Source organism: Xyrauchen texanus, chromosome 32 (genome assembly GCF_025860055.1).
Source record: "Xyrauchen texanus isolate HMW12.3.18 chromosome 32, RBS_HiC_50CHRs, whole genome shotgun sequence".
NCBI lineage: Eukaryota > Metazoa > Chordata > Actinopteri > Cypriniformes > Catostomidae > Xyrauchen > Xyrauchen texanus.
This window is the reverse complement of record NC_068307.1, coordinates 23,133,172-23,160,015: the sequence shown is the minus strand read 5'-3', so window position 1 is coordinate 23,160,015 and position 26,844 is coordinate 23,133,172. Positions and strand designations below refer to the sequence as shown.

The 26,844-nt window shown below is 38.8% G+C and overlaps 1 protein-coding gene across 1 annotated transcript in view; it reads right to left on the bottom strand.

Moving 5' to 3' along the window:
* The window catches only part of LOC127626023 (draxin-like), a 28,953-nt gene extending 6,289 nt beyond the window's left edge, over positions 1-22,664 (bottom strand). Inside the window, exons 1-3 of the mRNA XM_052101529.1 lie at positions 22,598-22,664; positions 8,033-8,507; positions 5,517-5,716 (exon numbers count right to left, since the gene is read on the bottom strand). Of these exons, the coding sequence (XP_051957489.1) occupies positions 5,517-5,716; positions 8,033-8,489 (657 nt within the window). The 5' untranslated portion in view covers positions 8,490-8,507; positions 22,598-22,664. The remainder of the gene's footprint in view (positions 1-5,516; positions 5,717-8,032; positions 8,508-22,597) is intronic.
* Between the last annotated feature and the right edge of the window lie 4,180 nt (positions 22,665-26,844).

Sequence of the window (26,844 nt, the reverse complement as noted above, 5' to 3'; positions counted from 1 at the left end):
GCATGTGCTAGCTCTATGCATTACCGTGCTAGTCTGAATGACCCTTGGTGGGTCATGGATGTCTGGCATTCAAAAAAAGTGGGTCGCAGTGGGCAAAAGTTTGAGAAACCATGGTCTAATTAATTTTCAATTATTGTTCTACTGTTATTTTACTTCTCCTCCAACCACTTTTTTTCTAATCCTCACCAAAATTGGCTCACTGTCCAAGCAGGGGCGGAGCTAGGGGGTGGCCAGGAGTGGCCGTGGCCACCATGGACCGAAGCCTTGCCACCCCATTGACCACTAGGTCTGGGTGATAGGATGATGTATCGGATCTGGGAAGTCACCAAATATATTAAACAGTGGCCAGGGTGTGAAACTAGCACCCACCAAATGCGACAAGGTTGAATCCAGTTCACAAGTTCCTGGTCCAAATGTATTTCATGTACGGATAATTTTGCTCATCCTCCCGCAACAGGTGGGCAACCTGTCTCGGAGTGATACATGACAAGAAATGCTCTAAATCACAAAGACATGCACTTGAAGAAACAAACTTCATTATATTTTTAAGAACAGACAAAAGAAAAGTCGTCAATGCTTGTGTCTGATTCATTGTTTGTTTTGTGCAAAGAGTTTTCACTCTTTTTTTCTCTGTTTCATTCATGTGAAAACTGTTTGCAAGAATAATGTAGTCTATGAAAACGCTGCAAATTATCTCTGATAATTTTGGGAGGTGCTGTGAGTTTAATTCACTTTATTTCCTCGTGGTTGGCATGCATTGCAGATTCCGTGCAGCAAACAGAGCCATTGGAGACGGTAAATGTTTGGATTTGGGGAGGTGGTTAAATACGATTTTTTTGATCACTTTGTTGTTTTATTGAATTGTTTGGTTTAGTTTACAGTGCAATTAGAATTTTGAAATGTCTTTTGTTTATGTTTCATGTTTCAATAAATGAATAAAATATTTAAAGCAAAATCAATAAAGCAAAAAAATTCACCTGATTCGCTGTTTGTTCAGAGGCGTGCAGCACGAGCCTCTCATGTGGAACAAGCGCATGTAAAGAGTTTTCACTCCTTTTTTCTCTGTTTCATTCATCTGAAAACTGTTTGCAAGTTTGCATTATTTCCACACAATTAGCATGCTTTGTGAACGCAACTCTGCAGGTTTAGTAATATATATCTTTGTATTAAATAAGTAAAGACAAATGTGATTACATCATAAAGTTATGCAAGACATGTTCACCTTGAACCTAAAATGTAGTTTTATTTTCTTTAGGCAGCATTAACTGTATTACCAAAACACAATACAAACACAAATTCGATAAGAACACACATTTGGCAGCATTATTTGTGAACACAAGGGAATTTATTAGGCTTATTTATTTGGATTATTATTGTCTTTATATTTATAATTGTCTTTAGTTCTTAATCTGTAGGCTAGTAATTTTCCATTTGTGTTGATGGATGCTTGCATGATGGTAAATGGAGCCATCGCAGATGGTACATTTTTGGATTTGGTGGTTAAACTTGATTTTTTGATCACTTTGTTATTTTATTGCAATTTTAGTTTAGTTTAAAGTGCAATTTGAATTTAGAATTTAGGTTACAATGAATTTACTACAAAATACCATGGTGATACAACGATTACTGTAGTAAAACCATACATTTTTGTAAGGGATGGTTAGGGTTAGGTTTAGTGGTAGGGGTTGGTGTAGGGTGTTTGTGGGACTCTAAATAAACACAATAACACACTGCAGTGATGCCCCTTTTCTGTATGTTAGTATTTAATTAGGGGAGCAAATAGCATCTAACACTATTTTCACAAGGGTGCAAATAGAAACTAACACTATTTGCACTTGTCTACATAGCCATGGTAGTTTTAGAGGCAGAGAAAGATATTTTAAGATGATTACAAATTATTTTATATTCTTTGGCATAAATGGGCACTGATAAATTGTGCAAAAAAAGACCAGGAATGGGAGCGGTAGTGTACCGGTTAGCGCGCTGCACTATGAACCTGGCGACCTGAGTTTGATTCCCGCTCATGGCCAACACCAGTGATGATTATCTGAACTGGTCCCAGGCCTCCCCTAGGATGACTCAGCCTAAAATGAGTACCTGGTGCGGTGTGTCAACATCGCCACTTGGGAGACAAAGGCGGTCGGGTGTGGTGCTGGCCACCCACCCCCTCGTGTACCGTTCCGGCCTTCATAGGTGCTTGCTAACAGCACTTGCCCCTACAGTCTGTTAAGGCTAAAGTGTGTGTGTGTGTGTGTGTGTGTGTGTGTGTGTGTGTGTGTGTGTGAGCGTGTATTTATCACTTTGTGGGGACTAAATGTCCCCATAAGGATAGTAAAACCCGAAATTTTTGACCTTGTGGGGACATTTTGTCGGTCCCCATGAGGAAAACAGCTTATAAATCATACTAAATTATGTTTATTGAAAATGTAAAAATGCAGAAAGTTTTCTGTGAGGGTTAGGTTTAGGGGTAGGGTTAGGTTTATGGGATAGAATATAAAGTCAGTATAGTATAAAAACCATTATGTCTATGGAAAGTCCCCATAAAACATGGAAACACAACATGTGTGTGTGTGTGTGTGTGTGTGTGTGTGTGTGTGTGTGATCCTACAGAGGACATTCATGTCTTTGCCAGCAGAGCAGCGGTGGCACTGACTCAGTCCAAGAAAACAGAATTGAGGATAGTGATCCTCTGGGAGTCAAGTGAGTGATGAAAGAAGAACCTAAGAATAGTGACTAATCACTGCTGTTCAGAGCCTCAGCCATACAGGAGAAAAAAACGTGCACTGTGTGTGCAAGCTACTCAATCATATTTTGGTATTGATTAAAGTGCCATCAAGATTGCATATTCGCTCAATTACTCTCTAGAGTATTTCATTACTTTAAAAAACATATGTAAAATAAAACAATATAGATTCTCTCTGACGATCAAAGAGAATGGCAGTTAGATTAATTGCAAATTGAAGATTTGTTTTTCCAGGGGTGTTACTGATTGAAGCTTAATTAGGACTGTCTGAGTGACTTTGTCAATGTGCTTAGACCCATAACAGTGTTTGAGTAGCAACCAGGGAGTTTGTGGGATAGGCATAAGCTGCTGTGCAAACACCATAACAAACAGTCTGGCCGTTGTGCTTTCAAATCACTTAATAGTCTGTGTAAACATAGTGCTGATTCTCTTATAGTACATATGTCACGGCTCCAGTGATTTTGTCTTTTTGTTTTGTATGTTTTCTTATTTTCTCTCCCTCATGTCTTGCAGGTGCGGCCAGTGTAACGGGAGCCAGCTGGTAGATAGCTGTGCAGTGTGTAAACCTCACTCTCCTGACCTCAAGTGGTGCACTAGCGACTGACGCTAGGGGCTGTAGCCTTTAGCCTCCTTGTTAGCGCACCTGCCTTCCACGCAGGTTCGAGTCCTGATCGGAGCGGGGCGAGTAGGACCGCTACACCAGCATGCATGATCTACGTTTCCATGGGAACATTGATTGTTCCCGGGGAAGCGCTGACAATGCCACTGATAAGCGTGCCGAGCATCACCTGTTCTCCTCTAATTCACTCCCTTCTTAAGCCCACCGTGTTCTCAGTATCTTTGCTAGTTTGTTGTTTGATATTGAGTACTAACCTCACGTTCTCTACCTAGTTGGTTCTGTCTCCTGTATCTGTTAGTGGTTGCCTTTCAGTATTGCTGCATGTCAGCTGGATTTCCACGGAGGATACCTCACCTCAGTCTGCATGTCAGGAGTTAAGTTTGCTCTTCTATGCTGGCAGTTGTTCTACATCTCACTAAGCTTCAACTGAGGATTCTACGAATCTGTTCCTTACGTCCACAACGCATATACTCATCCTACGAACACACTCTTCACGGATTATCCCTAAGACACGCACACCATTGGAGATGCTTCCCGGTGCTGCAGCCGGTGTCAGGATTTTCTACATTCCTCATCCCAGTGACTATTCATTATTACTGTTAATAAATTCTTTGAACTGGTTCTGCTCTTGGGTCTGTTTGTCTCACTATCGTTCGTTACAACATAGATAGTATGTACATGTGTACAGAGACTCCATTCTAACTTTCTTTTGTAAGTAATTTCAGCCTTCGGTGTGTGCTTACACCTAAACAGTCTAAACCAGACACGTTTCCAGCTTTGAGAATTGGGTCTGCCCACACTGAAAGCCATTATGCACAATAAGAGCCAATCAGAACATATTTGATGTATAATACAGAGTTATGTGGAGCATGATTTTAGACCAATGATATTTCACTGTGGATAGGGCTACCCAGCACAGGCGTTAGGACACAATATTAGGTGTGCTATTTTGATTTTCACAATCACAATTTACCCTATTTACTTTCTTAAAACCCAGTTCTGCTCTTATTGTGATTGATTCATCAATTAAGTAATTAATTATGTCATGTGGTTACACTACAATGATTCGTCATTAAAGTGCTTTGTTGTGGGTTCTTGTCTTTTCTTGAAATTGCAATGTGAAAAACACTACACTGCTGTTTTGCAATTTTGTCATCCGAACAATGAACAATATTCCATTAATTATTCCATTGGAATACTCTTGGAATATTTTATCTCTCTCGTCAAATCCCCACTCGCTTGCGTCTCTTTGCTGTTTCTAACCACTGCGGAAAGCGAGATGAATATCATTAAATTTGGAAGAAATGTAGTGAATGTCAAGAAAATAGCAAAGGAGCTCTGATACAGCTTTTAATTGACCCAAAACCAAAGCCTACATCCTAAACACTTTTCTTTGCCTTGCAAGCAGTGGCATTTCCTTTAAATTATGCAAATATAGTTTTTTATTAATATCAGTATACTGGAATATCAGTGCCTCTCAAGAGAATTAAAAGAAAGCAGGCACTGGTATAAAAATATAAGATGGAGGATGGAGGAGAACAGATGGCTGTGAGAAAGAGGAGCAGGAGGATGGGCGAGTGACATCTCACCCCACACTGGAGCTGGTGACAGCTCCCCTCCTCCACCTCCTCCCTTGAGCAGAGGAAGCTGGGTAATTTTACTCGAGTACGATCCAGCCCCAGGCGGCAATCAGTAATAAGCATGGAGCAAAGCACAGGTAAATAAATATGTGTGATAAAGCACCGCACACCACAAGGATGACAAGTATATTTGCTACTGGCTTCAAAAGGCACTTCAGTATCTATATCTGCCATGGTGTGCAGTTTAAATGAAGATGTTCATTTTGGGATCTTACAACAAAATGACAGAACAGAAAAAAACAGAGGCAGTTTAATGTAAGATGACAGCAGTAAACGAGTCATGCAATTGACTGACAACTTCTAGCAATAAAATAAGGGTGGTGAGAGGCAGGTGTGCAACCAAAATCTTTATCTAAATATGAATCCAGGCAAATTTATCTTGTCTTTTTTCCCCAAATAATGCCACATTAGAATATAACATAAGCTGTATACAGTACAGTATATACAAATGGAACTTAACATGAGCAACACAAAAGACCTTCATATTAAAGGACGCTTATTCTTTCCCGGGTACCTGGGGTTTAGTTGAAGCTGGGGCCAGTGTTGGGGGATGCTCGTTGACTGCTGTGGTTGCTAAAATGGGTGAGACAGAGGAGGGAACATCAGTGGGTTGGGCATTGTTATGATTGGGCAGGGAGGTGTAGGAATCATCCTCAAATGTCTTGATGTCCTTTAACAAGGAGCCTAATTGTGATTCAGGGTCATAGAGAACCCCTAGGAGAGAAAGAGAGTGAGAGCATTGAGTTCTATATACAAGTAGGATTTCATATATAGCCTGAGAAACATCTCAAATGGCTACTTAGAAACACGAAAATGCACCCTCTGGTGCTTAAACCCTCTGGGCCATTTGATCATTACAAGGATTTATTAAAGTCAGCATGAAATAAAAATGAATCATATTTAGTTTCTTAATACACATTCCTGGTTTTATAGTGCGATACTTTTCATTATTCCAAGGATTCAAATGTTTGTTAAAGTTGTTTATTAAAATTTTTTATTAAACTTGTTCTGCCTATGAAATGACTTTCCACTAATGTTACCTAGACTGTGTTGCTATTAATTAAAGGAATAGTTTGCCCAAAAATGAAAATTCTCTCATATGACTTTCTTTCTTCTGCGGAACACACACTAAGATGTTTTAAAGGATTATTTGTCTGTTTGTCCATAAAATGTAAGTCAATGTGGTTTGACTTGAACATAGGACATAAAGGCAGCATAAAGGTAATCCATGCGACTCGAGTGGTTTAATCCACCTCTTCTGACGTGATGTGATCGGTTTTGGGTGAGAACAGACCAAATGTAACTCCTTTTTCACTATAAATCTTGACATCTGCAGTCTCCTTGGCACAATCATGATTTGAAGCTCAATCACACGTCCTTGCACTTGACATGCTTGTTTGTGTTCCTCAGAAGAAAGTTATACAAGTTTGAGACAACTTACGTAAGAGTGAGTAAATGGTGAGAGAATTATAATTTTTGGGTGAACTATTCCTTTAATAGTATATGTAGCAGGGTGAGCAAGAGATAAGCACAGTGGGTGTGGGTCAGGCCTCAAAAAGGCATTTATTTGAAATAATGATCAACATAAAATGTTCAAAATGGTGAATTAAAGTGTTCATGAGGATAATTGTTCAGACAAAGGGGGAATCTGGCAACTTTGTAGAGAAATGGGGCTCAGTGCAGGTTGGGGAGTGTCCACAGGGGTTGGTCCAGGTTTTAGGGGCAGGATCCGTTGGTCATATACGCTCCCCTGCTGGGTCCGGGGGCGCAAGGGGCGGAGGCTTCACTTCAATGGCTCAGTTAATCTGAGATCACAGTGCTTGAGGGGAATGGCAGCCCAGCCTACTGGCCCATCGGCCGAAATGCATACTGCAGTCCTCGACGTCACATCTAATTTGCACCAGGGGTCTGGGGTGTGGATCCAGCGGAGCATCTAACTCGTGCAGGCACCCTACTCACTCCATTCCTGGAACTGCAGGACACCAGTGTGTGCACACAAGGAAATAGGAGCCAGCTTCCAGAAACGAGGCACGCTTAACGTTTTAATGGAATGCAGTGATGAGGCTCTATTCACAGTAATGCTACTTCCTCAACCAGGCCCTACGGTTGGAATGGGAATGTAGGGGATACCTCTCCAGGCCAGCTCACCCCCTTGCTTGCACCCAGGCGGGGACAGAGATAACACAGTTTTAACAGGACAACCTTAACCAACCACAGGGTAAATGCTTATTAACTGCCACATACCCTGTTGGCAGTTGAGAGACTGTCCCGCTCCAGGTTTTCCATATAACTGCCGAAAAAGAGGGCAAGTGATGACACTGTCAGTGCCCAACTGCACCATCTCTGCACATATCTGTCCCCACATTCTCCACCACTGTGGTGGGGTGAGCAAGAGACAGACACAGTGGTTGTGGCGTCAGGCCTTGGAGAGGTGTTTATTTGAAATAATAATGAACATAAAATGTTCACAATGGGGAATTTAAGTGTTCATGGGGATACGTGTCAAACATAGGGACGGCCCTCAGAGGCGGGGTGAAGATAACGAGAGGGAGGGGCGGGTCCTTCCGCCACATAAGCAATAGCAAAATAGATATTTAGTAGGGCTGTCAATCGATTAAAAATGTTAATCAAATGAATTACATGTTATGCTGATAAATTAAGTAAATTAATCACATATACTTGCATATATTAATATTAAATAAAGCTACTTTTTAATTATTGGTCTATGTACCCCTGTGCCAGACAGATGCCTCTGGCTGTTGTATAGGTCTCCACATTGCAAAGACCCTGGACTAAATACACATATTTTCTTTCATGGTCCCGTTCTTCAAACATGTTTGATTTTCTCATCCGCTAGCTATCTGAAAATATATGTAAGCTACTATATCTACTGCAATATTTAACCTGTCAATGAGCAGGTCCAATCATTTGGATAGTAAAATCATGTTTATGTCAACTAACCCACAACTAACCCAAATCTAGCTAACTAAGAAATCTAGGTTCAAAGAAGGGGCCCCTGATCTCCAGTACCTTTAGCTCTGCCTTTTTCTCTTCTGCCTCCCTGCTTCCTGTGTTCATCCAGATGCCCGTGACCATGTCCCCTGCCTTTACGTGTGAACTCTCCCTCTGTTGGAGGATTTCCCCGCTGCATTTGAGCAGGAACCCCTGCCCTCACCCGGTCCCCAGGCCCCATCTCCAGCCTTACAGGGCTCAGACCCTCTATACTCTGCCCGTCATCCTCCGGCCAGGACACAGGCCTCCGGGAGAGCAACCCAGCACTATCCCTGTCTTCACGTGACCCATGCCTTCTTCTGTGGTTGCCATGAGGAAGTCCCATCTCAGGATCTTGCATGGCGTCGGTGATGGAGGATGAGGACTGGATTAGACTCCACTTGACATTTGCTGATGGGGTCGCAGAGCCATCTGATATTTGAGACAGTGTGATGAGGAGCAGAGATAAGAGAAAACACGAGCCGGGAGCCTCCATATTCAAACACAGTGCCTCCTGCAGAATAGGGTCAGATCAAATTAGTTGATACAACAAATGATGATGATGATAACAAATGATATCTGGATATACAGACAGAAACTGATTGGATGTAATGATTTGTTTGTTATGACCAATATATCCTGGAAACAATATTTACCTTTTTAAAAATGTATAAAGTTAGCTTAGTTAAAGTTTTATATTAATTCAAACTGAAATATGACAAACCTTCAAAAATAACTTTCGACTGAAAAACTGGATAGAGGTTTAAATAAAGACACCTCAAAAGAGAGCATCATGTTCTACCCACAAATATTTAATATTTAAATAATGGCTTTGCTTTGCTTTGACATGAAAAAAACAAAACAAAAACAAGAGCTCAAAGGCAACCTAAATGTGTTCAGAAAACTTGCCAGACTAAATATCATGTTTGCATCCCTGCTGGGCCAAGAATAAGAGGATCCAAAGGAAGACTCTTTCCTCATGTGGCATTTCAAAGTGGAGCTGATTGGGAGGTTCTCACCATGCAAATCAGTGACATGGGACCTCTCAGTGAATCTTGTCTGTCTTTTTGTCCCTGAAAGCCTGCTCACACTGCCTAAAACTGCAGGCACCTATCCATGCATTTGCACAGTGTGGACATTTTTCACACATTTTTTGGGCAGAGATTATTTGAACTAAGTGCAAATAGCAACAGATTCTATTTACACTATGTGTAAATAATAACAAAACGCATCTTCCTTAGTATGGGGCAAGCATTATTGTGTATATTTAGAGTCCTACAGACATCCGACCCCAACCCCTACCCCTAAATCTAACCCTAACCTTCCCTTACAAAATGTATGGTTTTACTATAGTAACGATAATATCACCATGGTATTTTGTAGTAAAATCCTAGTAACCACAAAATTAAACAACGGTACTATATTAACACCATATTATTGTAGTAACACCATGGTTAATTGCATTAAAACAATGGCTTACTCCAAAAAACGTGGTTACAACAATTTTACTATAGAAAAACCATGGTTAATTTTACCCGGATCAAACCTTTCTCTCAACTCACTGTGACCAAAACACTGTAAGAAAACCAACCTTTATATTCATTTTAATGTATCGTTATAAGTAGTATTAAAGGAAATATTAAGAGTGGAGACAGTAAACAGGATGGGATAAAGTAAGACAAAAGGGGGATTAGAACTTGGGTCGTCTTCACCATTGCAGCAACACTTGGGGATGCAGTTTGTCTTTAAATTCTATTTACCAGACTATTTGCGTACAAATAGTGGCGCTGTGTGGCAGGCGCTATTTACACCTTTTGCAAATAGTCACTCTGTAACTTTTTGTCTAAGATAGTCTGCCTTTATTTTCAATAAATGATCATGTCGTGTTTGTAATGATGGGGTCAGTGGTGTTTTATGTCACATCAGAATGATCGTATTATGAATGTAGTAATTACCAGCTTGACACACAGGATTTTCTTTGAGCCCTCCTTTTGAGTTGAGTTAATTAAAGAATCATGGCAGAAGCTAATTGATATTTACATTTTAATTGTGAATGTTGACTGTACATTTTAGTATGATGATCGATAATCAAATTAATTACATGTCTTACATGTCTTATTGATTTTCAGCATCTCTGGACATATCCGGCATAGTTTAAAACTTTGAAAAACATGCCTTGAGAACATGTCTTGCATTGAGGCAAATGTTGTGCTCCTAATTTTGGTAAGTTTGGTTTGTTGCCTACAACTAGAGTTGCACTTAATGCCCTCTGCTGACTGCTACTAGCGAAAACATAAAGCTGGTACTTCAAACTTGAACTGCACAGATGGTTCCTTGTGAATTTATGCAGGGGGCATGGTTAATTGCATTTAAACAAATAAAATGTATTTTATTTATTTTCATTTTAAAAAAATAAACATTTGGAAATAATGCAAAGAAGCTTCCTGTCTTTGTCAGGAAGTGAAAAGGAGAGCAATATGAATTGCCCAAATTGTGCATTTTTCCCCAACAAAATAACTTGAAAGCACCACATTAAAATGACAATTTCCAAACTCGTAAGTAGAAATTCTCATGCAGAACACAAATAAAGATTTTTTTGAAGTATATCTATGCTCTATAGGTGCATACAAATAAATGTAATCCATAAGACTCAATTGTTTAATCCCTATCTTTTGACATCATTTTATAGGTGTGGGTGAGAAACAGATACATTTTTAACTTTTTTCTATAAATCTTCACCTTTGGCCAGCCACGACCAGTAGGTGGCGATATGCATGAATAATGCAAATTGCCAAAAAACAAAAGATGGTTAAAAAAAAAAGACTGTGGCTTTGAATAACATTGAATATGTTATTTTAATCAAGTCATATTTAAAAAAGTAAAACAATACAGTCAGCATAAAATAAAACATTGCAGGAATAAAATAAACTGGCATCTCTCACTCGCTCAAGCTCTCTCTCCCAGACGTGCTCTCTATCCTGGCTCGTCAGTCCTCCCCGTGGTGGATTATGGGCAATAAACCGTCATCAAGTGTACATCCGATGGGTAAGAATGAGTGAATGAATGTAGGGAATGAGTAGTTCACTCAGAATTTGCACGCTACTACAAAATGGCCGACACCTGAAATAGTACACTATATAGTGGACAGGGCCAATTTGAGACACAGCAAAAAATATTGATCTGTTTATCACCCACACCTATCATAATGGTTCAGAAGATATAGATTTAACCACTGAAGTCTTATGGATTACTTTTATGCTGACTTATGTTCTGGTCACCGTTCACTTACACATTGTGTGGGCCTACATAGTGGAGATATTCTTCTAAAAATCTTTGTTTGTGTTCAGCATAAGTAATAAAGTCAAACACATCTGGGGTGGCATGAGGGTGAGTTAATGATGAGATCATTTTCATTTTTGGGTGGACATGGACTAACCCTTTGAACAGATTTTTCAGAATATTAACCATATATCACATTACTTACCTAATTCACTTGGGTTGTCTGAACAAATTACAATTTAATGTGTACAGCTTCCATGCAGCTTACAAGAGCCCCAAAAATGTTTTGCAAACATTATCAGTGTAGAAAATTGCTTTTGTGTCTGAAGAGAACATTAAGAAGGTAAAACTCAGATTGCAGCTTCATCTCTTACTGTTATTGCCTTTTAAATGGTATTTCAGTGCTGTGATTCAGGTAATGAATCAAGCTGATTGTAATATAGCAGAATTTAACGAGAAGATGGATCTGCTGGTGTTAATGAGGAGAGTTTGATATGTGGTATTATATTGCACACATCTAACTTGAGACTGCAGGGTGGGGGAGATGGGAGGAGTATTCTGGAAAGCTGTTTGAAAACAAAGTTTATTTTTTGTATCTATTTTGTGACAGTGGTGTAGAAATAACACACTTTAGCTTTACTTTAGCAGGGTAAATCTAAAAACCTTTGTTAAGCTTATATTTTTATAAAAGCACTTTTGTATTATTTTGTTTTGTATAAAACCAACATATGTATTATTTTAGCTTTACATTTGTTTGAATCTTTGTTTTTACAGTCGGGTTTACAGTGTTACATTTTAATGGGAAAGAAAGTTGTAAAACTGTTATATAACTTTACAAAGAAAAGATTAGAAAATGATTTTACCAAACTAAAATCACACTGAGTATTTTAAAAATGTATGGACTGGCTTTATTCACTTTCATTGTAAGTGCCTCACAGTTACATATATTGTATTTGAAAAGGAGGTACAAGTTAAAATGTTTTTTTTTGTTTCTGTGGTAATCAACATCATGCCACAATTGCTGTCAATTGAGCTTGAGCTAAACTTGTTTTAAACCCAGTTTATTCCTTTAAAACAAACAGAGCAGATCAATGGTTGTGTTCTTGGGTTTTAGCATTTGATGTGCTTGTGTCAGCATTACCCAGCATTAGTATCAATTAGTGTTTGTATTGAGCAATTGCTCATGCTTTTATGGGCATAGGGCTGTGTTTGCATTGTGTTGATGTCAGCATGAGCATGTTTAGGTCTCTCTGAGACTTTCTCCAATATGGCCAGAGGTAGTCCATCACCCTGGCAACCCGCTCGGCCTATGGTAAATCAATGGGGATGGGGTATTGAACTACAGCAAGGGTGTGGGTCGATAGCTGGACCAGCCTTATCACAGCCACAGACACACAAATGTACCTCATACCCTGCAGAGATTGTTGTATAGGGTTGCTGGCCAGGAAAGTTTATTGCGGGCTATTTAAGAGCCCATCAACAATAGCTAAGTGAAGGAAATTGCATATGTGGCTGGGGAGCAAAACAGCTGCCAGAGGAAATTTGTATTGAGATTGCAGGCACTTCATTTGGGAATACATGCTGACTGCTTTTGGCTGTTGTGGTGAGTTCTACGCACTGTGAGCTTTTTACAACCAGGGAGAGAGTTTGGAGCGGCTGCTTAACTTTAGACTTCACCATACCTGTCAACGCTTCCGTTTTTCCCGGAGTATCCCATATTTCACACCCATCTCCCGCCCCCCCTCCCGTTTTGTTATTTCTCCTCACGTAATTTGTATGGCCCAAACCTTGTTATTTGAATAATCACATCAATATATTATTCCAAGGATGTCCAGTTGCCAGATCTTGTATGAAACCCATCCTACTCACACAATCGACGCATACAAATTTCAACACATTTGTGACATCAACTTGGCAACCTATAACCCAGTTGCGCTGTTGATATCTGCGCAGGTAGTAGACGCGGGAAGTTGAATCAAGCATCATTGGTAGATGGGAGGAGAAGACTTGGGTATACATGTAAATTTAACAACAGCTGGACGGAAGAATTTACTTTTACATCTCGAAGCCATATCACGCCTTTGGCCACGCCCGTGGATGTTTCATTTGTTCCAGTTTTGTCTTATTTTCACTTTTGGTTCAATAAACTGTGTTTAGATCCCACTTCTTGTCTGCCCTTGTCTGCACTCATAACAAATGAAACATCCACGGGGGGGAACTGAAACTAAAACAGGGAGACATCAAAGGAACACGGAATGGATAAACATGGCAGGATAAATATGGCAAGACGAGCAGCAAAGCGAACATCAGGACAGGGAAACATCAAAACAATCAGAACAGCGAACCACAGGGTAATGGAGGAACAGCACGGTTTAAATGCACAGACACGAGGATACAAATGACAAACAGGTGCGAACCATGACATAGTGATGAAGACCGGGAAACTGGTGACGGTGACACGGAAAACACGGGGCAGACAACCAGGGATCGTAACAGTCGCACTGATTTTAATATCGGCCACGGTGGGAAAAATTACGCTACTCGGCACATTAAATCACAATGGCACAATTTGTATGAATTCGCATTCCTCTGCCACTCCCCCTCAGAGGTCTCCTGGATTTTGGTATCAAAATGTTGACAGGTATGGACTTCACAGAATTGCTGGTCTCTATTCAGTGTGAGCACTCCCCTGTAGACTTTGTTAGTATGACAATTGTGTTTTGTTACAAACTCTTATTCACCGCACAAAAAAAAACATAAAAAACTGAAGGAATACCAGTGCTTGCATAGCAGTAAATGAATTACAATTTAGGTAAGTTTTGTTTTAGGCTTTGGTTCTGTGTAAATAAATGGAAGCAACAGACCTGTTTTGTCTTGTTTTCAGTTGTGCATGAGAATCAACACATAAATCAATAAATATACACTCACTGAGCACTTTATTAGGAACACCTGTACACCTTATTCGTGCGATTATCTAATTAGCCAATCGTGTGGCAGCAGTGCAAAGCATAAAACCATGCAGAAATGGGTCTCAGTGATTTCTACCGTGGCATGATTGCTGGTCCCAGGCGGGCTGGTTTGAGTATTTCTGTAACTGCTGATCTCCTGGGATTTTTACGCACAACAGTCTCTAGAGTTTACGCAGAATGGTGCTGTAAAGGGGTTCAATGGGAAGGAGGAGGCGAGAACCGCTTGGCAATATAAATAATATTTTAATGAATAACTTAAACCAAAAGACACAAACACACACGATGGACATGTCCGTAAACTATCACTCTCTCGTTGCACCACCGTCTGCCATCGGCCTTTATCTCTCTCGGAGGCTTAATTAGCCTGATAAGGGACCGGGTGTGTATAATCACAACCCGGCCCGCCCTCCGCCCTACCACAGGTGCCAAAAACTAAAAACATCCAGTGAGTCTTGTTGATGAGACAGGTCAACTGAGAATGGCCAGACTGGTTCGAGCTGACAGAAAGGCTATGGTAACTCAGATAACCACTCTGTACAATCATAGTGAGCAGAATAGCATCTCAGAATGCACAACACGTCGAACCTTGAGGCAGATGGACTTCAACAGCTGAAGACCATGTTGGGCACTTTATTAGGAGTGTTCCTAATAAAGTGTTCAGTGAGTGTATGCAAGGAATACAAGACTGATCACAATTAAGTTTGCAAATACTGTAGGTGTAAGAATGAAAACCAATCACAATTAAATACGTGAATAATGTGATGACGTCATCCCAGTTGGTTCAATTTTTAATTCTGAACATTCAATGTATGTTAATGCAAGATTTTCAAACTTTCATCTTAATTTTCCTAAAAATGATGTGTTTATAAAAAAATAAAAATAGATAGAACACCTAACACCTTGTCCTATTCCGATATCAGTGAGCGTCTTTCAACACCGAACGCAATAATACTGTGTAACGTAGCACAATAGCAGCCAATCAGAATGTATTTGAAGTTTAATGTACTGTTATGAGAAGTTGGATTTTAGACCAATGAGAGTTCACAGTGGACAGGGCTCGATCAAACTGATCGATCGATAGAATGTCCTATCCCTTGTCGTGGCTAATTTGGACAAAACTCAGATTAATATGGAAGAGACAAAAAAATAAAGAAATTGCGAGACCTTTTATTAATGTGTTGCCTTATTGGATTTTGTCTGGTTGGAACACAGTGCAATGTGGCTTAAATGATCTACAAAGTGAGGCCTGAATGGAATCTCTAAATTAAGTAGTACCCACTGACTTGAACCTAAAACCAAAATGTTTGAGTAGTATCAATAGAGTACAGCCTTCCAAAAGTACTGTAATAATTGAAATGGTAAACAGTGTTCCAAGTGTGGGGAATACAACAAGAGAATGTAGCAAGAAAGTTGCTCATACCAAGGTGATGTTAATCCATGCTGATCCAACACAGTCTTCACTGGCGCTGATGCACTGTCATGTGACTAACAGGTGGACTTTTGAAGTGGTGCAAATAGGATAAAATTAAGTCTTAAGATGTTGGGGCTTCCCACCCTGCTGGGCTCGGTAGGACATCACCCACACAGACCACACAAGAATTAAACAGGAGCCACAGGCAACATATACAACATCTGTCATGAGATGGTTCAACCTTGAGTATGCTGAACGTGTGATGACAAGAGAGGCGAGATTTTGAGAGGGGTGGGGAACCTGTATCAATGCATGATTTATAAAGATGGTGGTGCTGTGCAAAATCAATAATACAGCCATTTGCTAAGAAATGTTGCCAATTTTTTCTATATAGGATAGCTGTTAATGGGGCCGACCTTCTAAAAAAAATTTTTTTTATAAATTGACATTAGCCAAGATTAATAAATGCTGGAACATTGTAGTAAACTTGCAGTTTACATGACATCATATTAATTGAGACATTGGTTTATTTGTACTTCTAGAAAAAGGTTGAAAGGCAAACAAAATAAGGTGATAAAATTTTATTTTCACAGCACCTAAAAAACACATATGCCCTTATGCATACATGTACATTTTAACCTAACATCTTTATGTTGGGGAATAAAGCTAATGGACATGTTAATTGTCATCTACTGAGCTATTCCATATACTGCTTCTTTTTTTTCACATTTGCACTTTGCAATGGTTCTATGGAGGTTTTAAAGTTATGACAATTTTCACACCGGGGGCCATTTTCATGATTTTGCATAGGTCCAGCCAGGGCCAGCCCGTGGGGCTGTTAAAGGTGGGGTATGTGATTTGCAAAACGGCTGGCAGTTTTTGAAAATACACAACTCATAAGGTCCTACCTTCTCTCCTCCAACGCTGGCCCTGACTCCACCCATTCGAAAAACATGGACGCGCAATCATGCACGAGCGAAAACTCAGATGCGCGAGAGCGAGCCAGGCTAGCATAGGTTGGAGTTTCTGCATGACGTCACCATTTACCTGCTAAGACCGTCAACATGGCACAACATTCAGCGTTAAGTTGCACCAGATATTATTAACATTCAACAGTCACATAAATCATTAGTATTGTTAGAAAATTGATGTTTTTGAAATGTAAATATATATTGTATAAATATAAAATATATAAAAATATATTGGACGTCCTGGTTGTCACCGAAGTTTATGGCTAAATAGAGGGCTGACCGATATAACGTTATCAGATGAGATTGTTATGCGCATCTCGTCAGTAAAGCACATAACATAAAGTGCATTCATTGATTAGTAAATCGCCATCAGCTGCTTTCAGATGGAGCAGCGTATACTACACAGATCCGTAGTTCACTAACAAGCTGGGCCGTGATAATGAAGGGTAAATTGCCCAGCTTGTCAGTGATGAACTACAGCTCTGTGTAGTAAATGCCGCTCCATCTGAAAGCAGCTGATGACGAACGGGACACGCGCGCCAGGGTGGTGGGGGGGGGGGCATGGTACGACCGTTTGATTGACACATTTTCTGTCCAATGATTCTAGATGGTCTTGAAAATGATCGGCTGGAGTTTTTCTAGTCCTGCCCGTTCCACAGATGATTAAATTGCTTAATTTTCATTTCAGTGCTTCTAATTTACAGCCAGTAAGTGGGTTAGGAATAGGATTTCAAGTTATTTTGAAAAAATGGTCAAAAAAGAAAATCACATACCCCACCTTTAATCATTATGTGATTTCCAGATCTGTAAAATGCCTTGGTCAGAACAAAAGAATAGCTATTCACAGGCTTCTCAGAACATCATTAAAGGTGCTGTAAGTAATTTTTGTTTTCATGGAAAAGCATGCAAAAAAATGTCTTACTACCTTAAAGATATTAATCAAATAAGTGTTCTGAGATATCTCATCAGTCTTTGTTACAGCTGTAGACTTTGTAAACAGCAAACACAAATGTGTCTGCGAACCGCTTTTCACCTGTCAATAATTTTGCTCGTTCACATTTCAAGCACATTATTGAGTCTATGATTCAAAATGTTTGTCAGTTGAGGACGCTATTGTGCCACTTTACCACAGGAACAAAGAATGCTGCTATAACATTGCTTTATAAATGACATTGTCATCAATTTTCCTGGTATATATTTAAATGCACAGTGATATTTTTAAATATAAATGACACACATAAAAACATTTAATATTAAGGAGTGTATGGTGCATTCTGGGAATTTTTGGGGAGTGAACATTTCAGTGTACTGGAACGATTTTGCCATTGAGAAATGGCCAACTTCCTGATCAGTTCCCTGACAACTAAACTATAGCATATTGAGCATAATGAGATGCACTCTATGATATTCTGCTCCATATATATGGCTTGCTCTCCTTCAAGTAAGTAATAATATTGGATTTAAAAAACATTTTTGCTTTTTTTACGAAAAGTAATAGCATGATTTGAGATGTCATTCATGTCCGTAGCACAAGTGATACAGGACGAGTCATGCACGGAAGTTTAAAACATGCCTAAGCAAGCACCACTTACTATTGTGTACTATAATTATTGCGTGTCCATGCCATGGAAATATGCACCAAGAACATCTTGAATATGTTCATATTTTAAGATGCACTGACAGAATTTTAGATTTCCTTGTAATTTTCAGCCCCTTTGAAAGAAACAATCAAATAAGTCGAAAACACATTCCAATAACCAAAAATCCTCTGTACTATCAAAGAAGACAAATCACAAAAACATGGCTTTATGCCAGACACATTCATCTGTGATTCAAGATAGATAGCAGCCAAATAACAGAGATCCCCGTGGATTCATGCAGTAGCACTTCTGAAGTAACAGCAGGCAAACTACATTATATTGATATTCAGCAAAGGGTCACAGCATGGACTGAGTTTGTAGCTGAAAATTCAGCAAACATCAACAAGACCCTGACTCAGATAGAGAATGAAAGTAAGACAGCTAGCCGATGGAGTTACAACAATTAGGGTATATGTGAGCACAACCTGGTTTTCAGACACTTCAGATCCTTCTAATGTGTGAATAACTGATAAAAAAAAAGCCTCCACAAATGGCTTAGATGATATTGTGCAGAAGTTTGAAAGGGATGTGGGTAGTATGAACTCAGTGACATCTCAAGGGGAAGGATGGAACCTCCACTGTGAGTTCTTCAACATCTCCTCCTGCTGAGATCTGGGGCTCCGTGAGCCATCTGTTGCACCCCTGCTACCTCCAGAAAGCAGAAGAACAAAAAAGTTTTTCAAAGGGATGAAAGGAAGAAGCCTTTTCACTATCCATACTTCCTCATCTGGAAGATCTAAGGAGGTTACAACTTTGCAAGAGTTTTCTGATGCTGAATGGGGTGATTATAGACCACATACTGCGCACTGAGAACTTTTTCTCACTTATTACAAGCTAACTCTAATTAGTTTCTATTTCGGGAAGCACTTGTAGGTCTACCTTAGTTTGAGTTTGCAAGAATTAATGTTTAATGTTTAGGAACAGGTCATTTTTGGTGTGTGGACCCTTTAATGATGAATTAGAAGCAGTTGGCTGGGCATCAACATGAGGGTCGCTGCCAATGGCAGTGTTGATTTCACACCCAACAATCTGCTAGACTGCGGTGATGGGTTTAACCATTGAGGAGGGGGCGGGACTATCGAGAAAGCTCAAAGATATTGTCTTTATTTTTAAAAACCCAATGAACCGCCTTGCACTCCATTGCCTACATAGGTAGGGTTACTCCGTTTGCCATAAAATGGAACCTCAGTCATAAGTGACCAGTTTTAAATGTTCTATTGTAGTTAAGCAACTCAGTGTGTCATATATGGTTTGAGTATTTCTGTAACAGCTGATCTCCTGGGATTTTCATGCACAACAGTATCTAGAGTTTACTCAGAATGGTGCCAAAAACAAAAGACACCCAGTGATGTTCCATGGACAGAAATGCCTTGTTGACGAAAGAGGTCAACAGAGAATGCCAGCCTGGTACGATCTGACAGAAAAACTGCGGTAACTCAGACAGCCACTCTATGCAATTTTAGTGAGCAGAATAGCATCTCAGAATGCACAAAACGTTGAACCTTGAGTTGGATGGGCTACAACAGCAGAAGACCATGTAGTGTTCCTAATAAAGTGCTCAGTGAGTGTATAACACTGATATTAGGTAAACTGGTTGAATTTCAGTTGGATTAGGCTATTAGACTATTTTTAAAGTCAACAAAGCACAGCTATTGTAACACATTCCCAATTTTATCAGAAATTCCAAAACAATTCATTACTGTCTGATTTTAAATTACCTGCTGTGAGACATTTTCCCTTTTCTTTCTGTCTTTTTTTAGACCAATACTGTTATTTTTAGCACCAAAACAAAAAAGTTATTTATCTTTTGAATATTTGTCATTAACCCTACTGAATGGCTGCACTTAACCCCATATAAAAAATAAAAAAAACACATCTGATCTGTTTCTTGTGGGCATCCTACTATAATCATATAGGGCTTCCTTAACCCTTCCGTGGTCTTGCATTTTAAAAATGGTTCCAAATGGGTCCGACAGATCTGCAAGACCAAGGTTTTAGACCAACTATTCAAGTAGTTGTTCAGACAACCTACCGACAAGTTGATTTTGAAAATATATAGTTTTGCAAATACCTAGACTGAATATGAAAACTAAATATATTCTTCAAAGATAAAACAAAAATCGTGTAATAAGGATATCATAAGTATCATTACAAACTTCAAACAGGAAAGATTATTGCTTTGTCACATAATATATTTTTAATGGGGATGATGGCATCAAATATTGTGCTGTTGGCAGGTCGATATTTGTAAGCACTTTATATGTGACTGAGATCAATCAGAGTATAAAAAACAAAAGCAAAGCTTTGCAAATCACATATTTTTAATCTTGCTCTGGGAATCTGAGATAAGCTCAGCTGAAACATTAGGATTTCACATGCAGCCCTCTAACATTACGAAAATCAAACAAAAGAATGCTTCACAAGATGGAAATAAACCCATTTATACAAATGAGAGCAGCCATCTCTTCAAAAACAGTTTCAGCAATTTCACACCTCACATTGTTCGTTTTGGCAGCTCTAAAAGTGTCAAGGACACAAGCTCGTAACAACAACCTAAGTGTTAAAATTGCCATAAGGAGAACCCATCTGGTGTCAAGAGAGCTGAGGAAGAGATCGGGAAAGATCCTGTCTTCAGTGTGACTTCTTTATGTACAACACATTTGGGGCTCCATCAAATATCACATGTATCACCATCATAACTGGCACCCTGCAAAGTGTCCTCTTATCTTCTAGCCTGTCAGAGACCTCCTCATCCTCACAGCAGGGGAACCTCCTTCATCCTGTCCCAAAAAGCGCACTGATGCACAAGCACACACTCTACAGCAAGACTGCAGCCTTCATAATCACTTTGTGTGAGGTGTGAAGACAATAATAAAAAGGAAACATGGAGAACCATGAACCATAAAAGCAGTCCACACTCAAATGTCTCTCTTGAGTCAAGGCAGTTTCTGTACGAGTTAACTGTTAGAGAAGGACAGACCAGCTGCATCCAGTGTCCCACAAAGACTGATCTCCAGTTAACCAGCAGGAGATCGAGGCAGGAGCACAAACTGCACAAAGGTCTTTATTGATCTGCTTTGGGGTCTCTTAATAGCCAAAGAGACTGGAGGTGTTGTGGGGATGATCTGCATTTCGACACTCAGTTCGATTTTCACAATAAGCCCCAGGCCAGAAACAGCAGAAGGTCATTCGGCTTTTGATGACTTCTTTGATATTTGTTCACCATTGTGTGTGTGTGTGTGTGTGTGGAGGTATATTGTGGATATTGGTCTTGATACCACTGGATGGGCTAATCAATACATGTATCATCTTTGATACATTGCTTTAATTCTTTAGCAGTGTGTCTCTAGCGCACTATGAATTAGCCTGCCAATTAGAACTGCATAGGAAATAATGTTTGGTGGTCCCAAAACTAGAGTTTTGCCTTACCACTCTTGTGGGACAAAAAACATAGCCATTAAAATAACAAACCATGTTTAAATGTCATAGGATTCGATTTGCAAATATGTGAAGTTTTGTCACACGTTTTACTAAGTCTATATATCGAACTGACCAAAGGAACCCATTGATCATTCAAAATCAAGTTAACCTATAATGATATGTGGAGATATCATAGACACCATATTTGGTGTCTATTTGAAATTCACATGTAATTGCATGCTTTCATATTGAGCTGCCCCCTCAAGTCAAGACACAATTATGAGCATGAAGACATGATCAACTGCATGCACAGGACACCCTCTCACACATTTTTCTACCTCCCAGCACATCTCTTGAAAAGTGAGTGAAAATACAAAAAAAATAAAAATAAGCATCTTTAACAGACGCACTTTCACACATTTTTCTACCTCCCAGCACATCTTTGAAGAATGGGGGAAAATATAACAAATAAAATACGTGCCTATAAAATAAATAATGTAATGTAATAAATAAATAAATAACCTGAAAATTGATGCAATTAAAAGTTAAAGTATAAATAAGAGTTGCACCCTCTAAAAGGACTGTGCAGGGGTGTATGCTGCATACAACCATGTCAAAATGCGGATTACAATGGTTTAAAACTGTTATCGTTACTGTAGGGACAACTACGATTTAAAACTATAATTTAGAAAATCATAAAAATGTAAATACATTTTGAAAAGGACAGCAATAAGAAAAGAGAAGACAGATAAAAGTTGTGTTAATTTAATAATAGCTAATAACCTAAGAAAACCCCACGTTTTTAGTGCAAAGAGCTTAACAGTCAGTGTCCGTCAAACGATTTACACATACAATTACAATATAACATATAAGTATAAAACATGTCTGAGCATATTTAACAGCAGAACTCTCACCGTGTTTTGTCCGTTGAGCAGGAGACGCGTGAAGAAGCGGATCTCAGGAGATGCCTGGCAGCCTCGCAGCGCGTGAGGGATGATTGGAGGCTCGAGCGCGTTCCCCATGCGCGCCGCTGTGAGGGCTGATGTCAGTGATGATGAGAGAAGATCTCACATCAAGTTTACCTTACATCTCTTCCTCATAAGAAAAACGAAGAGCGTAGGAAATGTTGAAAATTAGTTAGGGATAAGCAAAGAACGTCTCCAAACACCTCAAACAATAACTATGAAAATAGACAGGGAAAACGATACAATACGACGAAGTGAAGCAGGGATCAGATTAAGCAACATATCTCACAATCAAAGATAGTATCATCGGAAAGAACTTCTTTTTTTTTACTTTATCAACTGTATAAGTTACACTTGAAAACTACCAAATTAGCGGAGGATTAGAAATACACTTTCCAGGACAAAGCAAAACTGAGAAAATTGCAAGTGATCCGCATCCCTCACAAACAAAGAAGGTAACAAAAATGATGTGTTCACCCAAAAAGTAAAAATTCACTCAATATTTACTCGCATGCCATCCCAGATGTATTTGACTTTCTTTCTTCTCCTGAACATAAGCAAAAACATTTTTAGAAGAATATTTCAGCTCTGTAGGTTCTCACATTGCAAGCGAATGGTGGCCAGAACTTTGAAGCTCCAAAAAGCACATAAAGGCAGCATAACATAATTCATAAGGCTCCAGTGGTTAAATCCACGGGTGCATCTCAATCAGCTCCCTAGCTCCCTGTGTTGTGAATCAGTACATTCTGAATACGAATTCGGCACTGGTTAGGGTGTTGATCCACCAAACATTGGGACCATATGTCTCAATAGTAGTAAATATTATATACCAAATGGCAAATATATGATTTATGACCCAACAGGCATTTGACACCTTTGACCTCTGCTTCCTCTTCCTCCCTCCGGCTGTTGTACAGGATATGTTTATGCCATATGTTTGGTCAGGTGTTATGATATTACCATGCTCTAGGCGTCACCACCCCTCCCTATTGTACCATCTGTTTATATAAATGTGTTTAAATGATGCATTTTTAATGGTGTAGAATGCTTAGTGGACAACTGAGGTGACAAAAAAATGCATAGTATAAAAGCATTTTCTTCTCTCAGCTCAAACTCAAAAATAGTGATTGATTAAATAATACAATGTTGTAATCAACAAGATGTTTTCAACAATGACGAAGTAATATTTAACATTGTTGCTTAAATAGGATGAGGGGGCCTGTTCAGAGACTCACAGCATATGGAGACTCGTGCTATTCTGCTAGGCAAATTTGTTGGGAAGGAAATGCTGTTACTTTAAAGCTAATGAACAAATGGTTTAACAAAGATAAAGTCTAACAGTATGTTATGTAATCAAACAGGGTTATGTTACTAAAACACAGTAATGCATTTCATACACAAATAATCTTGCTTTTTTACTTTTTTTTTCTCCCCTTTTCTCCCCAATTTGGAATGCCCAATTCCCAATGCGTTCTAAGTCCTCGTGGTGGCGTAGTGACTCGCCTTAATCCGGGTATTGGAGGACGAATCTCAGTTGCCTCTGTGTCTGACACAGTCAATCTACACATCTTATCACTTGGCTCGTTGAGCATGTTACTGCGGAGACATGTGGAGACGTCACGATATTCTCTGTAGCATCCATGCACAACTCACCACGCACCCCACCGAGAGCAAGAACCACATTATAGCGACCACGAGGAGGTTACCCCATGTGATTCTACCCACCCTAGCAACCGGGTCAATTTGGTTGCTTATGAGACCAGGCTGGACTCGAACTCACGTCTCCAGGGGTGTTAGTCAGCGTCTTTACTCACTGAGCTACCCAGGTCCCCCGCATTTTTACTTTTAACAAACACATCACTAACATTAAAGATGATAAACAAAAAGGTTTAACATAAAATGTGTTTAACATTTTTATTTCTACAAACACAGTTGAATAAAATATAATACATTACATTTAAAATGTATCTTTAGCACAAAGAATCTAACATTTTTCTGATCAAAGTCCTTTCTCAAGGGCTTTCAAGCAATAATGGAATATTTCGGGCATGCAGAGCTCTGGTGTGGGAGGGGTTTCAAATTAGGCACATACCTCCCATTCACACCCACAACCAGACCAAACTGGGTCTTGTGTGATCCTGTTCTGGAAAACAAGATCCAATAAGTTTCCTGGTCTTTTACGATTTCCTTTCACTGAAAATAATTTTTAACTGTATTTGAGACGTGCATGTCTTTAATAAGCTGGTGGAAAATTTGCATCAGTAAGAGAAGCACAATAACAGATTTGCAACATCTTTAAAAATAGACTAAAATAGGCCTCTAAAGTAGAAAGTATTTTCACGTTATTTTGTCGAATAATCAAATATCTCCAAAGAAAACTTTATGTGAAACGGTCACTGCGTCTAGTGGAGCTCATTTGTTTGCAGAATAAAATCTCCTTTGAAGTCTATGATGGTTCACATGGTGGCACAATTAAATTTATGAATAAAAGGAAGCTAACAGTATTTAGAAAAGTTTTTATTTCAAAGTTACTTTATCTGAAAGTTTGAACTTATCCACAATTTTGAACAAAACGTGTGTTATTGTGAAACAATTGAGTCACTGAAATGGTAACCATATGAAAGATTACCCCATTACCACTTCATAAAACTAGAACAATAGCTAAAATTAGAATAATAATAACAATAAAGTCACATGCATAGGCTCTACTGTGTATGTTACCTATATTGTAAATGTACTGACTGTATTTATTTCAAGAAAACAACCACTTCTACTAATAAATGATTAAATAACATGTTTACAGTACTGCATTTACTCACAAAGTTCTTCTATTGCCACAAATAGATTTTTGTTTATTGTGGAGTCACTCTCAGTTGTAAATAGTTGTTTGTTTAAATGTTGTTGTTTTTAAAGAGTTGTTTAGTTTACAAAGCTGCCAGTTTTGACACATACACATTTTAAAGGTAAGTATAATTATAACATCAAATTCACAGCGATTAGTCTTTCTTATGTGTAAAGTTGTTAAGCCGTACAGGCACGTTAACTTTGACGTACGTTGGCTGAACCACAATAAACGTTTCACCAACCCCGGAATAAAATAATTTGCCATAGTACCAGATGATTTTTCATTTATTAGTCAACAAACATCAGGTCAACTGCTTCATAGTATTGTCTATCTATCTTAGCACAAGTGTAAAATCGAAATATTTCAATATTATTTACATCTCAATACAGTTCTGGGGTTTATTAATATGTTGCATATGATTCAAAATGTTAAAATATAGAAACTTCATGGTTAAGGTTTTTTCTATGATGTGTTTATCTCTTATTTTTGCTATAGTGTGGGCATAATATCTCGTCTTTTACATTTGTCATCAGTGTTTACACATAAATCTGGATACAGGCCCTACAATTCAGAATGAAATGACAGAAAGCTTAGTCAGATGTTAAATCAATTTGATTCACTATATAACCACATCTTGATGTTATTTTTCTTTTCAGAAAGTTCACTTTCCCTAAGTTCTACAATCACTTAATGTGGTGCCGATCTGCAAGAAAATGGCAGTGGTATGTACATTACATTAAACCACAAAACAAAATTTACTTTGAAACATCTAAATCATAATGACATGTAGCTAGATACAAATAGTGTTTCAGTACAGTGTTTGTTTGTGCTTGTGTATAGTTAGTAAAGCGTTTGTTTGGTGTGTGTTGATAACCTGTTACAACCATTACACACAATAGGACGCATTTAACAGATACTTGTAAAACAACAAGTCTTGAGGCTCTTCAGGGTAAAACATTTGTTGAATTACATCCATCATGAGATGTTTAAACAGTCTAGTTGTCAAAACTGTTGGTTTATACAAGCCATGAATTTCAAAATATTTCTTTAGTATTTAAAAAAACTGCATAAACTATTATAAATAATGCAATAGAAGAGTGATGTAAACTTATTGATAAAATTTTAAGATATTATATATGATCCTTATTCAAAACACTTGCTTAGGCATACTAAAATGAAATGTAGTTTGTGGCTATGATTTGGCATGTGAAAATATGACCAACCATTTCATATCAGACTATATTCATATCACGTGTACTTGCATATTGTTTATGTCATGTGCCTCACTTCCATTGTAGGTGCCTCACTGTAACCTCGATTTTTGCTTGTTTTTTTCTTTAAGAAAAGGAGG